Below are 17,728 nucleotides of genomic sequence, written 5' to 3' on the forward strand. Positions count from 1 at the left end.
AATAGTATTTTTAAAATAATGGAGGGTGCCTGGATGGCTAAGTGGGTTAAGCCTCTGCCATTGGCTCAGGGATCGAGCCCTGCATCGGGCTCCCTGCTCAGCGGGGAGACTTCTCCCCGCCAACCCCCATCTGTCTGCCTAATTGTGATCTATCTCTCTCTCTCTCTGTCAAATAAATAAATAAATAAAATCTTAAAAATAAAAATAAAACAGTGGAAAGTTCTCACATTTTTACAGCAAATGAAGAATTGGATTTATTAAAGTATAATTCATAAATATGAGGTAATATAATTCTTTGTATTTTAGAAGTACAGCTAGCTTTTCCTCGTCTCTCTTTAATGCAGTAATACATATATATATTCTAAAGAGAGCAAAAGGACTGAAGTGTGTGAGCACAGGGTGCTAGGCTCCCGCCCAGGCCTCTCCATTCACCCTTGCTCCCTGGAGCAGGTGGTGTCTGTCCCAGCTCTTTTTGTACACATCTGCTTAAAGCGGAGATTATTCCAACCCAGTGTGATACAGAAACTTCCTCCAAGATATAGCAAGTCAAAAGAGATTAAATGCATACCTCTAGGAAGTCCAGAGTCACAACAAAAATTGCCTTTTGAAATTTAGTTTAATACTTAATCCATGAACATTATGAATTTCAGAAATGTTTTAAATTACTTTGCAAGGCCTAAAATTGTCTTGAAAGATTTTCCCCACAGCATTTCCTAGGCACTCTTGGACATACGTATTGCCCACCACTGTTGAGAATGTTTTCTCTCCTGCTGTTAATGCTCTCGGTACTATATATGCCACGTAATTTCTAAAGAATACAGATTTTCCCATTCATAACCGTGCATCTGAATCCATAACAGATTGGTGTCCCAAGCAGACCCCAGAGGACCCAACTTACTTGATGTATTATTTGAAAAGGTTGATTAATTTGTGGTAATTTACATCATAATAAAGTTTGAAAGAATATAATCTTTTTTTTTTTAAGATTTTATTTATTCATTTGTCACAGAGAGATATCACAAGTAGGCAGAGAAGCAGGCAGAGGGTGTGGGGGCGCAGGAAGCAGGCTCCCTGCTGAGCAGAGAGCCCCATGTGGGTCTTGATCCCAGGACCCTGGGATCATGACCTGAGCGGAAGGCAGAAGCTTAACCCACTGAGCCACCCAGGTGCCCCAAGAATATTATAATCTTTAGTAAAATTAAATTTTTATCCTTATTCAGTTTATTTAAAATTAGTTCTCTTCTCTTGAAAAAAAGAATAATTTCATGCTCACTAACATGATATTTAGTTGTCATGTACTTGATTCATAGAGAAATTAGTAAACTTGATTCATAGAGAATTTTTAAAAATGTTTTCTGGTGCTAAAATATAAAGGCTTTGTAAAAACATAAAAACGTAAATTAAGCTCAAGATAGTCAGAATTTGTAGATTTTAGCTGTAAATGTTAGAGTTTATATCATTATTAGTTATCTTGATGAAAATGCTACCCATTAAAATGATAGAGCATTCTTAGGATTTGGACAAAATTAAAATAGTTTGATTATTTAAACCAAGAAATCAAAGTCTGTATCATCATTATAGTATATTCTTTATAAAAGCTGTTGTTATGATTTTCTAAGACTTAAGGCATTTGATTTTAGGGAATAGAGTTCCAGCATTCTATTAAATTACACTCTCCTGGCCTAGAATGTTGGAATTTAAACCATTGATGTTTGTATAAGAGTAAAAATTTCGAACAGAGCTATTACTCACCAGTTTGGAAAACAAATATAGTTTACACTTCTGGATTAAAAATTCTGGCATCAGACTCTCTGGGTCCACATTCCGTCCCTGTGGATCAGTAACTTTACACGAGTTACTTAACCTGTCTGTTTTGGCTTCTTCGTCGTAAAATAGTACTTACTTCATAGGGTTTCATAAGAATTAAATGAAAAATATATTTAAAATATTTAGAATGGTGCCAATACCTACCAAGCTCTGTGCATATGTTAGCTGTTGCTATTAATGTGTCCGGGCATATAGCATTTCTGTTCCTGACAGATAGTGACAGGCTTTTGAGAAGCTTGAAATTCATAACATCTAAAGCATCTATATTTCTACAGGGGCACCAGGGTGTCTGCTCAAGGGGGCATGTGGGGATTTCTCCTCTGGGTGAGGGCCGACATTTGCTTGGGAAGAGGGCAGCTATTCCTGATTAGCACAAAAGTGCCAAACATTCAACCTGTGGCTATCTCAGTCCATTCGGGCCTCTGAATACCACAGACCGGGCAGCTTAAACAAGAGCCATTTATTTCCCCCAGTTCCAGAGGCCAGTAGACTTGGTGTCTGATGAGATACCGATTCTTGGTTCATAGAAGTTGTGTCCTCATATGGAGGAAGGGGGTCAAGGGATCTCTCTCTCTCTCGGGCTACTTTTTGAAGGGCTCCCTAATACCATTCATGAGAGTGCCACTGTCCTGACCTTATCAGTCCCCAAAACCCCACCTTCAGATTCCATCACATTAGGGATTCGGTTTCAAGATGAGTTTTGGGGGGAACACAAACATTTTATCTATAGCAGCGGTCTTGATAATGTGTAACTTTTTCTGGAAGCCATAAACTGTCCTTTCTCATTTTTCCATAAAAATTGAGGATACACTCATGTGTTTTGTGCACAGGAAGGTTTTAGGACTTGATACTCTGAAAGGTAAGCCTCAGCCAGGTCACCTTGCTTAGCTTCCTGAAATGAAGACATTTAAAATTAGGAGAGCAATTCTTTTAAGGGGGTACATGATTACCATTCTGCTTTCATAGGTTCAGGTTCTAAATACCTATAACTTTGGTATCTTGATTATCTGTTAATGAAGTTATTAATTGTTGGTAGAAGCAGCAACTTATTTAATTTCTTAGATCACATTCTCAATTATTTGGAATTACTAGACTAACAACTGTATAAGATTTTTAACAGACAGGTGTTTTCTTTATTGGTACTGTAGTGTCTAAGTGTTAAAATCTATATCTTTTTAAAAAAATAATGTGTATTGATTATTAATAATTAGGTCATTTGGCATTCTGGGGTTTTTTCTTTTTTCTTTTCTTTTCTTTTCTTTTCTTTTCTTCTTCTTCTTCTTCTCCTCCTCCTCCCCCTCCTTTTTTTTTTTTTTAAGTAAGCTCTAAGCCAAGTGGGGGGCTTGAACTCATGACCCTGAAATCAAGAGTCACATGCTCCACTGACTGAACCGGCCAGGCATCCCACCAATATTTATTTTCATTTTATTTTCTAGATGAACCAACGAGCCCCAGCATTGATCATGACCTTGCACACATCCCCGCTTCTGCTGTCATCTCAGCCTCCACCCCGCAGGCCCCCCAGGCACCCTCCATAGCAATGGTCCCTCCCAGCCTCACCACGTCGGCTCCTTTAATTCGCCGCCAGCTCTCCCATGACCAGGGTACGTTTCAGTGAGTGGCTGTGCAAACCATCTCTCTTTCTCAGTTTTCCCCGCTATGACAAACTATGGTCTCCTCATTACGAAAAGGATCTGGAAACCACCTGCCGATGTCTAAACGTTGGCTTTTGATTACAGAATCTGTCGGACCTCCCAGCCTGGATGCCCAGCCCAGTTCAAAGACCGAAAGATCAAAATCCTATGATGAGGGCCTGGATGATTACAGAGAAGATGCAAAATTGTAAGTCTTAAGCATATCATTTTAAATATTTATTTGTGGGTGTTCAGCATAACTTTGACATATAAGTACTGAATTTTAATGATTTCTTTTATACTTTTAACTTTATAACATTAGAAATGCAAATAAAAAATAAAATAGTTATTCCATTAGCTGTTCAGTTGAATTTTTAAAATTAGCATTCGAAAATCAGTAATACACAAACAGAATGCCAAAAATATTTATATTAAACAATCATGGCTACTGTAGGCCTCTGGCTACCCAGGTGTCTTCTCGGACACCATTATGTTACTGTTTTCTGAGCTCTTCTCTGCATAAAATCACATACAGACATTTACACAGGCTTATATGTGTGTGTACATATTCTAATTATTTTTATAAACAAATGATAGATGCCAGGCACACAGATCACGGCGATTATCCAGTGTGTCTATTCCTGGCTCAGCTTTCTCGTGCTTGTTTCATTCTCCACCGAATAGTTTTACCAAAAGATATTTAACGGTCATTCTATATTCTATCAATGGGCATTTAGACTGATTGAATCTTATGCTACTGCAAACAATACTTCAGTGACTATATTTGTTCATTTAGTATATAAGTGAGTATGGTTGGAAGAAAGATTGTCACATCGAGGGGGTGTGTATTTTTTATAATAATAAACATTGTCAGCTGCTCTCCATAAAGCTTATACCAAATCACATTCCCACCACAGTTTCCAGAAGTCTCTGCCCCCCATCAGCCCAGCGTGCTATTTAACATTTGATTTTTTGTAAATCCAGTGGTATCACATGATAGGGTTTTTTTCTTTTTGGAAAATTTCTTATTAATTGAATATCATTTCATATGTATTTAAGAGATATTTATATTTTCCTTGTGAACTGCTTGTTCATATCTTTCACCCGTCTCTGTACTGTCTTCCTTATTGACATCTGGGGGCTCTTTTATTAAAGGAAACTAGCTCTTTTCTGAGATGAGTGTTGAAAGTCCTTTCCCAATTAAGTATTTTTCATTGGATTTTCTTTTTTTTTATTTTTTTAAGATTTTATTTATTTATTTGAGAGAGTGAGTACAGAGGCATGAGTAGGGAGAGAGGCAAAGGGAAAGGGAGAAGCCGACTCCCTACTGAGCAGGGAGACCGACACGGGGCTCGATCCCAGGACCCTGAGATCATGACCTGAGCAGAAGGCAGCCGCTGAATGGACTGAGCCACCCAGGCACCCTTCATTGGAGTTTCTTAAGTTTTTTTAAAAACTGTACAAAAATGTTAAACTTTTTCCTTGCAGTCAAATTTAGGATATATTTTTTTTAATGGCCTTCAGATTTTGAGTCATAATGAAAAAGCCTTTCCTCCCAAATTACAACAAACTTCTTCTATGTTTCCTCTCAGATTTATGCTTTTCTTTATCTTTGTGTGTGTGCATGTATTTACAACTTTGATTCATCTGGAGTTTATTTTATTCCAATTAGTGAGATAAAGGGCCAACTTTGTGTTTTCTAATGTGTCTCAGTTGTCCCCAAAGCATCTATTGAATGTTACATTTTTCCCACTGATACTTCATCTTTACTATATACTAAATTATTAAACATACTTAGTTTTATTTTTAGCCTCCATTCTGATCAGATGATTTATCTGTGTACTCACATACACCAGATTCTTTTCATTGTAGTGGTTTTATACTGTCTTTACTATTGATGGGACCATTCTCTCATTACTTCATGTTTTTTTCTAAATTCTGGCTATTTCTGTTTATTTTACTACTTGAATTTTAAAGTCAATTTTCTAGTTCTTAAATTCTTATGGATATTTTTAGCAACACAGTGTTTTAATTTATACAGTTAAGGAACATTGACATTTTATGATTCTGAACCTTTCAAAGAACAATTTTGTCTTTTTTATCCGTGTTTTTGTATCGATTTTCTGAAGTTCCATTTGATGATGATTTATACTCCAATAATAGCAGTTCTTCCCGGACCGACTACACACGGGAAGTTTGTGTGGGGGCGTGGCCACGGCAGTGGTCCAGACTAGCCGGAATTGTTCCGATGATGCAGAGTTGAGTTTGTGAGCTCTTTTAGCCTTTACTTCTTCCTCACTAAAAAGATGGCTACACCAACCGCACACCGCTTCCTGCAAAGATGACAGGACTGTGTGTTTCCTCCTTCGTTCTCATACCCCCTGATATCCGCGGCAGTGAGTGAGGCTCCTGTGGCTCTGGCTCCCTGTTCCCCACAGTCCCAAACAAGGGCAGCTTTTGATCTTCAGAGAGCAGTGCAGTGCAGTTTGATCTGAGATATGCCATGAGTGGTGTCCTGCCTCCTTGTATCCAGCCTGTCCTTCACAGCATTTAACCCCCCATCTTGGTGTACGGGGATCCATTGCCGCCCAGACTTACAGGTGTCTCCTGATCGTGCTGGGGACACAGTTTGCTTATCTGTTTCTGGCTGTCTGGTTTGGGGTGCTTTAAAAGGGGATGGCAGTCATATTTTGCAATCCTAAATTCCTTAAAATGAATTTTGAATTAAAAAAATAAGTCTTGGGACACCTGGGTGGCTCAGTTGGTTAAGCGTCTGCCTTCGGCTGAGGTCATGATCGTGGAGTCTTAGTAACGAGTCCACATCAGGCTCCCTGCTCAGCAGGGAGTCTGCTTCTCCCTCTGATGCTCCCCCTTCTCATGCTCTCTCTTTCTCTCACTCTCATTTTCTCTTTCACAAATAAAAAAATAAAATCTTAAAAAAAAAAAAATAAGTCTTTGTCCCTTAAAGTTTAATCGTTTTGAATAGTTAATGCAAACCTATCTTCAGAAGCCCTAAGCCTTTTCAGTTGGCAGCAGCTGGTCTCATACCGAAGCATCCCGATTGCGGTGGGCAGGAGGAATGGTGGGCCCAGACTGGCCCTGACGACGCTCTCCCTGCCGCATTATCCATCATTATTAACATTGCGGAGCCCTTAACAGAGTGTTGCAACTGGGGCGCCTGAGTGATTCAGTGACTTAAGCCTCTGCCCTCGGCTCAGGTCATGATCTCAGGGTCCTGGGATCGAGGCCCGCATCGGGCTCTCTGCTCAGCAGGGAGCCTGCTTCCTCCTCTCTCTCTCTGCCTGCCTCTCTGCCTATTTGTGATCTCTGTCTGTCAAATAAATAAATAAAATCTTTGAAAAAAAAAAAACCAGAATATTGCCACTATGGTTAACTAATCATTTATCCTAAAGCTCATTGTTTAGCCCAAGTAGTTTTTTCTTTCATCTAAAAGGAGAGATAAAATCTTCCACTTCCTGCAGAGACAGTTTCAATTTACCAGTTCCACTAAGGAAGCTTCGGCTGTGGAATCAGGAGTTTAAGTACCGATACAGTTAGCTCGTTTCTTCATTTGCATGGCACAGTGAATATTTAACATGGTAATGGTGAAATGTCAGCTTATCACTGACAGGTTACTAGTAATGTTCAAGTTGTTTTTACTTCTTTAAGGTGTGTCATGTACTTACTGCAAATACTTACATGCTTCTTTCCAACAGGTCCTTCAAGCACGTCTCTAGCCTGAAAGGAATCAAGGTTGGTATTCAGTATTTGTTTAAGTATCAATAAATGATAACTACTTCTATTTACCTTAGATTATTACTTTGGCTCATCATAGGGAATTATTTCTATTACCCTATATTCTGTCAGTTTCAGGTACATTTGGAAAATATTACCTGTTAAGTGTCCTTTTCTAATTTCTAAACATACTCATCAAGTATATAATACTTTGCACACATTATGCTAATTTTTCTCACTTCATTGGTCAACGGCCAAAAATCTGACCACCCAGCAATCCTGTCTATGTCGTACGCGTGCGTTTCTCTCCTCAGAATTCCTGTCAGGCCTCGCCTCCACCTTCCTCCGTGCTGTCCGCCCCTGTCCTGCCCGTCTTCGCCCTCGTACTTCATTGAAAATTTCTTTGTTTTATGTTCTCCAAAAGTGTCAGCCACCTTCATTTGTGCCCGCAGTTTCTGCCCTTTTTACTCTTAGCCTACGTATCTGTACTTGGAACACGATCCTATGAAAAACCTACATCACATTTCCTCTTTGATTCTATCGCTTTTCACTTTCTCAAGATCCCTCTCCCCTTTGCAAAATCGCTCTCGCCAGCGGCTCATTCGCCATCACAGAAGCACGTTCCACTGTGAACTATGTATTGTCTAAAAACCTCCCTTAAATCTACATCCCCCTCGATTTCTTATGCCTGTTTTCTCACAGCAAAACTGAAATTTTTGAGAAAAATTGTCTGTCGTGTCCACTTCCTCACATCACGCCGCACACACCAGAACGACACACACCAGAACGACAGTGCCGCACACACCAGAACGACAGTGCTCACGCCGCAGCGACCAGAGTCGTTCAGGCTCCCAAACTAACAGTTATCTTCGATTTTTAACTTCTTTGACCTCTCAGTAGTCTCCACACAATTTCCCACTCCCTTCCTAAAACATTTCTTCTGCTGGTTTCCATTTCTGCCTCTGCCTAATATTTAAAGTGGTGGCATGTCTTCAGCTGGTTCCGACCCTCTTTCCTCTCTGTCTGCCCTCACTGCCAACATGATCTTAACCAGGGTCTCCCAGAGTCTACACTGCCAGCCTTGGCCTCTTCCCTAAGCTGCAGCTCAGGTGGGCTGACGTCTTTAGGGGGGTGTTTAATAAGGGATCACGGTTTAATGGCCAAAGAGATCCGGGTTACGCCCAGACATGATTATCTACCAGCTCTCCCCATCTCACGAAGTTCACTCTCCCCAGGTGTTCAAGCCCCAGATCTGGGCATTAGCCTTGTGGCTTCTTTCCCCGCCCCTCTCATATCAAGTGTTATCCACTCGACCTTCAGGACACACTGTGAAGCTCTGCATTTCTCCCTGCCTTCACTTAAGTTAAATTTGGCCCAGGCCACCATCGGGCCTCACCTGGATCCCTGCAGTAACACTTTCTTGGAGATCCCTCCAGTAACACTTTCTCCAGGTGGCAAGCAGGTGACCTTTGAACTGGGACCAGATAATATTACTCCTCCGATTCCTCACCTGATCACTTCCCATCGCACGTCCTACCATGTCCCAAAAGACCCTAAACAATCTATTCATGAGCTGTTTCTCACACTGAACAGCGAATATTTAAAATGAGAATGGGTAAGCGGCACCGGGGTGGCTCAGTCGGTTAAGCATCTGACTCGGCTCAGGTCATGATCTCAGGGTCCTGGAATCGAGTCCCATGTCGTGCTCCCTGCTCAGCCGGAAGTCTGCTTCTCCCTCTCCCCCTGCCCTCCAACCCTGCTCGTGCTCTCTCCCACTCAAATAAAATCTTTAAAAAAAAAATGAATAAAATAAAATAATAATGGTAAACATACTTAATCACTAACTATACATCCTCTCTGAAGTTTTCTTTTTCCTGACCTTTCATGGATGGCCCCTTTTAAAATTTTTCCTCCACATTTCATCTTTTAAAAATTCTTTCTTCAGGGGCACCTGGGTGGCTCAGTGGGTTAAGCCTCTGCCTTCAGCTCAGGTCATGATCCCAGGGTCCTGGGATCGAGCCTCACGTCGGGCTCTCTGCTCAGTGGGGAGCCTGCCCCCCCCACCCGCCTGCCTCTCTGCCTACTTGTGATCTCTGTCTGTCAAATAAATAAATAAAATCTTTAAACATAAAGTAAAATAAAATAAAAAAATTCTTTCTTCAGGAGGCCTTGCCATAATAACCCCAACTTCTAGCCACGACTCAGTCATTCGTTACTGTGTCTCCCTGTTCCTCTCCCAAATGGTACTAATCTCAGTCTGATCATTTTCTTGTCTTTTTCATTCTGATTTGTCTTTTCTCACTAAAATATGAGCTCTTGAAAGCAGGAAAATTATACTGCTTCTGTTATTTTTTAATGATTAAAAATTCCTGTACTTTTAAAAAATGATGGTAGTCAATTCAGTTTTTTTTTTAAATGAGACCAGAAATTTTTCTAATGTAATTGGTAACAGTAGTATTTTTTTTCAAAAATAACCCTTCATTTGGAACATTAAAGATTTTCTTTTTAGCAAATTAATTTCAATGTGCAAACGTTGATAAAAAGAGAAAGCTGGTGTTTTACTATATTTTCTTGCCCTTTTCTTTAGATGGTAGACAGCCAGAAGTCATCAGAAGACTCTGGATCCAGGAAAGATTCTTCCTCAGAGGTTTTCAGCGATGCTGCCAAGGAAGGGTGGCTCCACTTCCGACCACTTATCACCGACAAGGGCAAGGTAGTACATTTTCTCAGCTGCTGTGGGTATATGAAATGCAGTCCCTGTAAAATAGCACATGAAGTCTGGATAGACAAATGGCAAATTACCCAGAAGAGAGAAGAAAATATCACTTCTAGATAGCTTTTTCTGCATAAAGGGAGTAAACATTTTTTAATTCTTATCAGTGATTTAATTTTATATTTTTCATCCTGTATATCAACTGCAAATAGAATATACAGCCCTATATTTTGCCAACAAAAAGAGAAATCAGAGTATTTAAAAGGAGCTCAGCTTTTCTTATTAAATAGTTTATTAGCCATAGATTTTCCCAGAGTCTTCCTTTAGGGAGTGGCAGTTCTCCATATTAATAATTTAAAATTTTTAATTTAGCTTGTCCCAGTTTTTCCTTTTAAATTGCCTTTATAATTTGTTCCTTTCACTTTATTTTATAAATATTGGATTATAAAAATGAGTATCACAGTATTTATATGCTTCATTAAGTAGATTTCAATATAATAAAAACTTTACCATAAAATTGCTTACAATATTTAGGCAGATAAGTTATAAAAAAAATTTTGATACTGTCAAAAGAGTCTAATTTTTAAGAAAACCCAACTTGCATATGGATTTTGTGCCGGACCATATAAAGTTGATCAGTTTTGTTAGTTTCATTCATTACTCATGCCTGTTGTTTTGGAATCTCCTTATGTAGTGTTTGTCAATTGCATGATCTGGGGCTTCTCTTAAGCCTTACTCTCACTCAAAAAAATTTTTTTTGATGGATTTTTTTCTTATTTTCTATTCTCTTAGCATTTTTATATATTTTATATATTTTGCTACTCTTCTTTTACCTTACTTTATTCAGTTTCTCTTATTTACTTTGTTCGTGAACAATACAACAGGTTTTTTTTTTCCCCAACCAGATTAAAGTTGATTTTGGTCAGGAATACCTTGCCCAGCTTGGTTTCTGCTCTAGGGTTTGTCATTCCTCTCCTAAGAAGCAGATGCGATCTCGGGGCGCCTGGGTGGCTCAGTGGGTTAAATCCTCTGCTTTCGGCTCCGGTCATGATCCCAAGGTCTTGGGATCGAGCCCTGCATCGGGCTCTCTGCTCAGCGGGGACCCTGCTTCCTCCTCTCTCTCTGCCTACCTCTCTGCCTACTTGTGATCTCTGTCTGTCAAATAAATAAATAAAATCTTAAAAAAAAAAAAAAAAAAAAAAAGCAGATACGATCACGAAGCAGACACCCGCTCTAACCGCTGGGTGTACACGTGTGTGTGAACAGCGTTGCTTGATGTGTTTGTCCTACCCTGAGACTGAGCCAAGCATGAAGTGTCCCCTCACTGTTCCGTGTTTTCCAGCGAGTTGGTGGAAGTATTCGGCCGTGGAAACAGATGTATGTTGTGCTTCGGGGACATTCGCTTTACTTGTACAAAGACAAAAGAGAGCAGACGACACCATCCGAAGAAGAGCAGCCCATCAGCGTCAACGCCTGCTTAATAGACATCTCTTACAGTGAGACCAAGAGGAAGAATGTGTTTCGGCTTACCACGCCAGATTGTGAGTGCCTGTTTCAGGCCGAGGACAGAGACGACATGCTCGCGTGGATCAAGACCATTCAGGAGAGCAGCACACTCAACGAGGAGGTGTGTGTCCAAGTGACAGAAATCAAACCAGGTTCTTTCATCACTTTTCTCTCAGGAAGACTGAAAGAACTGGATACATTTTAAAAAATTAAAATACGCTCTTTTCATATATTTTGCTTACTTTTTCAGAAGCAGGATCAGGACTAGTCCTGGTCATTACCTTTATGACTAAATCATTCCAGATCTGGTTCCTTATCTCAAAGACAGGATTATTGTGGGGCTTACAAGTGTAGTGAAGATACTTACCAGAACAAATTACTGTGTAAATGCAAAGAGATACAGATACGAGGATTTTCATTCATGAGATACGCACTGGAGAATATAGTAGACCCTGCTGTCAGACAGTTCTGGCTTCGAAGAAAACTTGCATTGTCAGAAATCATGCGAAAAGCCAATTTTCCTTTTTATTAAGGAATGTTTGGGGACTTGAGAGTTTCTGGCTCATAGCCATCAGGATAGTTTTTTACAACAGGAACTTCATTGGTAATGTAGTATCTCTAGCATATGTAATTATACATTTGACAGCAAATTCCACAGTGATTAAGTCTAGCTTTTGCTCAAGAGTATCTTTTAATATCATTAACACAGTTTTTCTTACATGTTGTTCTCACTTTTCTTGCTCACTGTTATGACAAAAAAAAGCACGCAGTGTTCTCTTCCCTTAACTCATGGGACACAGGGACACCCACGTTATTGTGAGGTTGTGCAAAATATGTTCTCTAATATAGTCATTTCCAGTTATGTCCAATTCAAATTGTAAAAACTTAGGTCATAGGAAAAATGACTGTGCCTTTTTTCTTTGATAGTTTACACCCCTGCCTTGTTTGTGGTTAAAAATAAACACTAGATCCGTGTCAAATCAACCTTTGTTCTCTAACCAGCACTGTAAAGAAAGCATCGGACATGCATGTTTGCAAAGTAAACAGGGAAAATAAGAATGTTTTACATGAATAAGTCTCAGCAACCATATGAATGTGTCCTGTTACTGTCATCACCATTTTGCATCAAGGACACTGGCAAAAAGAGGTTACGTAATTTCCATAAGGTCACACAGCTGTTAAGTATCAGGGCCTGGGACTTAAACCCCAGGAATCTCAGTCTAGATCCTAACCATAGGATCTCTCAACTGATAAGTAGGAAGAATATTTGAACCGAGATTATTTGACTCCAAAGCTTATATCTGTAAATTTTATTGCTTGTTATAATCAAAATGAAACAAGTAATAAAAAAAAAAGTTGATGCTACATGTCAATGTATAATTGAAATCAGTAGAAAAAAGTCATCACTTCATGGTGAAATCAGAGTTTACCATACAGCATATTATAAAAGCTAATCTATTAAGGTTGAAATGCCCAGTTTTGAGCTTTTTCTCTTCTGGTAATATCAGTGCCACTTCTGACACTAAATGACCCTCTGTCTCACTGCTCCTGTAAATTCATCATTAACAAATTTTGACAGTATTTTTCCATCTTTTATCCAACTGTCTTATTTTGAAATGCTGATCAGTCCTTCTGGGATTAGAGAGAGAGGAACAAACAAAAAAAAAACTGGCCTGCTGCTTCCTAGTCGTTTATAAAAAAATGTCACATCAGTAAGTTTGAGCACCTGCTGCTTGCTGGTACTATTCTAGGGATTGTAGGAGTACAGACAATAAACAGAAAGCTCTTTTGGCAGTGGATGGGGGGTACTTGGATCATTTCTTGCATAGTGATTTTGGATGATGATGTGGAACAGAGATTTTTAAACAACTCCACTGAGAGTCTAGGGGCCGGATGGGCTAAGCAGTGCGTACAACAGAGCCTCAGAAGAGTAGAGATCCCGACTCATGTTTCAAATTGACTTTCTAATCTTACCTCCTGTTTATTCTGTAGGACACTGGAGTGACTAACAGGGATCTAATCAGCCGAAGAATCAAAGAATATAACAGTCTGATGAGGTGAGAATCCCACGACGCCTACAACTTAATTTGGATGTAAAATGCCCTACAGTTGTTAAGAAATGTTCATTTCTTTCAGCAGCAAAGCAGAACAGTTGCCAAAAACACCTCGCCAGAGTCTGAGCATTCGGCAGACTCTGCTTGGTGCTAAATCAGAGCCAAAGACCCAAAGTCCGCACTCTCCCAAGGAAGAGTCAGAAAGGAAACTTCTCAGTAAAGGTACTGATGGTAGTGTTCCTGCATAAATTTAACAAAGACGATGGTTTAAAGTTGGGGTTTTAAAGGTATTTCATGGGGCGGCTGGATGGCTCAGTTGGCTAGGCATCTGACTCAATTGTGGCTCAGTTCATGATCCCAGAGTCCTGAGATGGAATCCCGCATCGGGCCGCATGCTGAGCAAGGAGCCTGCTTATGATGGGCTCTCTCCTTCTCTGTCTGCTCTTCCCTGCCGCTTCTGTCTCTGTCTTTCTCTGTCTTTCACTCTCTATAAAAAATTTAAAATAATAAATAAACAAATAAAAGTATTTTATGTTCTTCTGTACCATTTCTGCTGACCTCAGTCCTGTGCGAGCTAGCTCAAAGGTGACCCTGGGCCCCATCTAGGCTAATGGGGCTTTCCCTTAAGGTGAGTCTTTGTCTTGTAATAAAGATGAAATGAAGTTAGATATACATCTACACAAAAGGCACTACGGATTTAATGCAGGGGATCCAGGCACTGTTACTTTTGAAATAAAACCATCATGTTTCTTTTTGCTAAAATCTCACTACTGAGATGTCACATTGATCCTGTTTTCTTGACTGTTTTAAAGAAAACCATGGTGCAGATTGTAAAAGGGTAGAAAAGCATAACTGATTCCAATTTAATTATATGGGAGGTTAAAAGGAATGCTATATTAGGAAGAGAATATAATACAATATTTTTGATAAATATAGGATCTGTCATTTATAGTACAGGACTCTGATGTATATAAATCTTGATAAAAGACTCTTAAAGTCATGATTTAAACTTGCTTGTTTCCATTTTCTTTTTCTTTTTTCTTTTTTTTTTGCATAAAATCAAAAGATGATACCAGTCCCCCAAAAGACAAAGGCACGTGGAGAAAAGGCATTCCAAGTATTATGAGAAAGACATTTGAAAAAAAGCCCACTGCTACTGGAACCTTCGGTGTCAGATTGGATGACTGCCCACCAGCGCATACCAATCGGGTAGGAGACCCCAGCCTCCCGCACTTCCTACGGTCATTAGTTCTGCTGGAGGCCTTATAAGGACCCAAGTACACAGCCCCTCAGATGACACAGAGTATCTGTTAATCTGATGAGTATCTTCCTCTTCATAGCAGACCCAACTTCCCTAAGCATTGCTGGCGCATAAGGCCGTGTTGAGTAATTTCATCTATAATTTCACCTAATGCTCTTTTTCTAACGTATTGACTCTGAGATAGAGTAATGATTCGTCCATTAGGAATGTATCTGAAATGGTAAGAGTTCATGTTCAAATCCTGTGTGTTTCTGCTTCTAGCACCTTAAAAGAAGGATGAGAACAAGAACCTGATTAAGAAAGTATAACACATGTAAATGTGCGTGTGTGCACGCACGTGTGTCTGTGTGCGCATGTGCGTGTGTCTGGCGTCTGTGAGGTTTCTGTGTCATGAGTCGCGATGTTATTCTCTCCCCCCCTTCTCCTTTGGACTTTACTTGTCTTTATTCACGGGTGCTGCTCCCACATTCTCTTCACTTCAGACTTGCCTCATTTCCTCTTCGATGTTCATCTCCTGGTCTTGACCTATTCATTCTCCTCCCACTGTCCCAGATTTCTCTTGCTGCTTCTGCTCCATTCCCGGTTCTGCAGTCAATGTCTCTCTTCTGCGTTTTCCCTCTATCAAATAGCAGAGATGTATGTATTTTGTCTCAGATGGAAAGGGCCTCTTAGCTACGATATGTATCTACTAACAAATAGAAACGTTTGTGCTGTATTAAATAAAATATTTATTTCTTGTTTTGCAGTATATTCCATTAATAGTTGACATATGTTGCAAATTAGTTGAAGAAAGAGGTCTTGAGTATACAGGTATTTATAGAGTCCCTGGAAATAACGCAGCCATTTCAAGTATGCAAGAAGAACTCAACAAGGGGATGGCTGACATTGACATACAAGATGACGTAAGTGTGTTTATTTCTGTCTGAATACCTGATCTGTGGTTCTTTTCCCCCTTTGATGGTATTGACTACAAAAACACCATGTTTCTCTTTTACCCACCTAGAAATGGCGAGATTTGAATGTGATAAGCAGTTTATTAAAATCCTTCTTCAGAAAACTCCCTGAGCCTCTCTTCACAAATGGTGAGTGAACTCCCACAAAAGATACCAGTTGAAACAGTTTAAAATTACATTGTTGGAAAGCCAAAGACTATTGATATTTTGTCAAAGGAAGCAGGAGATTTCATTCAGTTGTTACTTCTCTGTAAAGCATAAGTATGGCTATTTTTTGTCACTGGGATTTTTTTTCTTATGGATAAATTTCAGTGAAAAATGAGAATTTATCCTGTCATTTAGGTTCAGTAAAATATAAGTTACCCTGTTTATCCATATTTGCTTGCCAAGTTAAAAATGTATTATTATTCGCTGTCAAAAGTCTTCAGACACAATAAAGTACAATTAGTAGAAAAACGTTTTTTCAGTCAATCCAAATATTTAACTTATATAAGACACTGTTCTTGATGTTGTGGTTGGGGGTTAAAGGGAGTGAAGACTATAAATACAGGACGGTTCTCTCAGAGAACTCACATTTTAGGGAATTTTATTTGATGATAAGATTTGGGGAGTCATTGAAAATGATAGCTGTTTTGGAGACTTACATTTCAAAGGCCATTTGGGGTCATCCCTACATTTAAATTTTGTATTGGGTTTTGAAGCCAAACCTTAAAAGAAATCTCGATCACAACTCACCTAAGCAATTTGAGATAAACTTGTTTTATTCTTCTTATTGTTGTTGTCAGATAAATATGCCGATTTTATTGAGGCCAATCGTAAAGAAGATCCTCTAGACCGTCTGAAAACGTTAAAAAGACTAGTAGGTATTATTTTATATTTTTGGAGGTGCAACTGAAATTCAGCCTCTAAATCCATCATGAAAATAATATGTTTCAGATTCACGACTTGCCCGAACATCATTATGAAACTCTGAAGTTCCTTTCCGCTCATCTGAAAACAGTGGCAGAAAATTCAGAAAAAAATAAGGTGTGTAAAGTATATATTGAAGAAGTGTGCTTTCGGGGCTTTAGTTGAAAAGATATGCGTCATTGCTTCACGCCAATTAAAATCATGGTTATAATTCAACAAAACCTCTCAAATACACACTCTTGGCCAGGGAGCCCCTCTAAAGATCACTCTTCAAAGCAAAAGATCCCAAAATATCAATTGTCACCATTTTGAAAAGACATTTCCTTTTCTATTTGTCCAGCAAGAAAAATGGAAGTCAAAAATTTTACTTCCTTTTTCATCTGTGCATTTGCTATACTTTTGTGCAATGTGACAATCAAGTTGTACCAAACAGTATACAGGGAAAACTGACAGACATGTTCTTTTTTTTTGTTTTGTGTTCCGTTTTAAGCAGAGAGGACCTTCTTCTTTGTTGTTTGTTTGTTTAACAGAATCACATCTCCTTTGTCAAACACACCAAAATGTGTTATCCCTTCATATTATCTACTGCTCAGTTCATGTTCGGTTTTTCCAGATTGATTTCAAGAAATGTCTTTTCCCCCCCTGGTTGTTTAAATCAGTATCTAAAGGCTCACACAGTGTGTTCAGTTGATATGTTATAATCTTAACTTTATATCACTTTTTTTTAAAGTTTTTTGGTTTTTGTTTTTTAATTTTTTTTTTAAGATTTTATTTATTTATATGACAGAGAGAGATCACAAGCAGGCAAGAGGCAGGCAGAGAGAGAGAAGGGGAAGCAGGCTCCCTGCTGAGCAGAGAGCCCAATGCGGGGCTCAATCCCAGGACCCTGAGATCATGACCTGAGCCGAAGGCAGCGGCTTAACCCACTGAGCCACCCAGGCGCCCCTATATCATTAGATTCCATTATTCATGGTTGTTGCCTCTATACCTTTAGAGGTTGCAAAACAATGATTTTCTGAATCTCGGGCATTACTTAAAAATATAGAAACAAAGTCATCTTGGCTTGTGGAGAAGAGAAAAAAACAGAACACCACAAGCTCAGAAACACTGCTGTCACCTTTTCCCTAAAGGTCCTG

General features: G+C 39.3%; 1 protein-coding gene across 1 annotated transcript in view; it reads left to right on the forward strand.

Annotated features, from left to right (window-relative positions):
• Positions 1–17,728, forward strand: part of ARHGAP21 (Rho GTPase activating protein 21) — a 137,430-nt gene that overhangs the window by 109,834 nt on the left and 9,868 nt on the right. Inside the window, 12 exon segments of the mRNA XM_059183908.1 lie at positions 3,264–3,431; positions 3,567–3,669; positions 7,178–7,214; positions 9,784–9,909; positions 11,252–11,536; positions 13,408–13,472; positions 13,555–13,691; positions 14,536–14,678; positions 15,477–15,632; positions 15,734–15,812; positions 16,469–16,542; positions 16,620–16,709. Coding sequence (XP_059039891.1) covers positions 3,264–3,431; positions 3,567–3,669; positions 7,178–7,214; positions 9,784–9,909; positions 11,252–11,536; positions 13,408–13,472; positions 13,555–13,691; positions 14,536–14,678; positions 15,477–15,632; positions 15,734–15,812; positions 16,469–16,542; positions 16,620–16,709 — 1,463 coding nt within the window.

Source organism: Mustela lutreola, chromosome 8 (assembly GCF_030435805.1).
Source record: "Mustela lutreola isolate mMusLut2 chromosome 8, mMusLut2.pri, whole genome shotgun sequence".
Lineage (NCBI taxonomy): Eukaryota > Metazoa > Chordata > Mammalia > Carnivora > Mustelidae > Mustela > Mustela lutreola.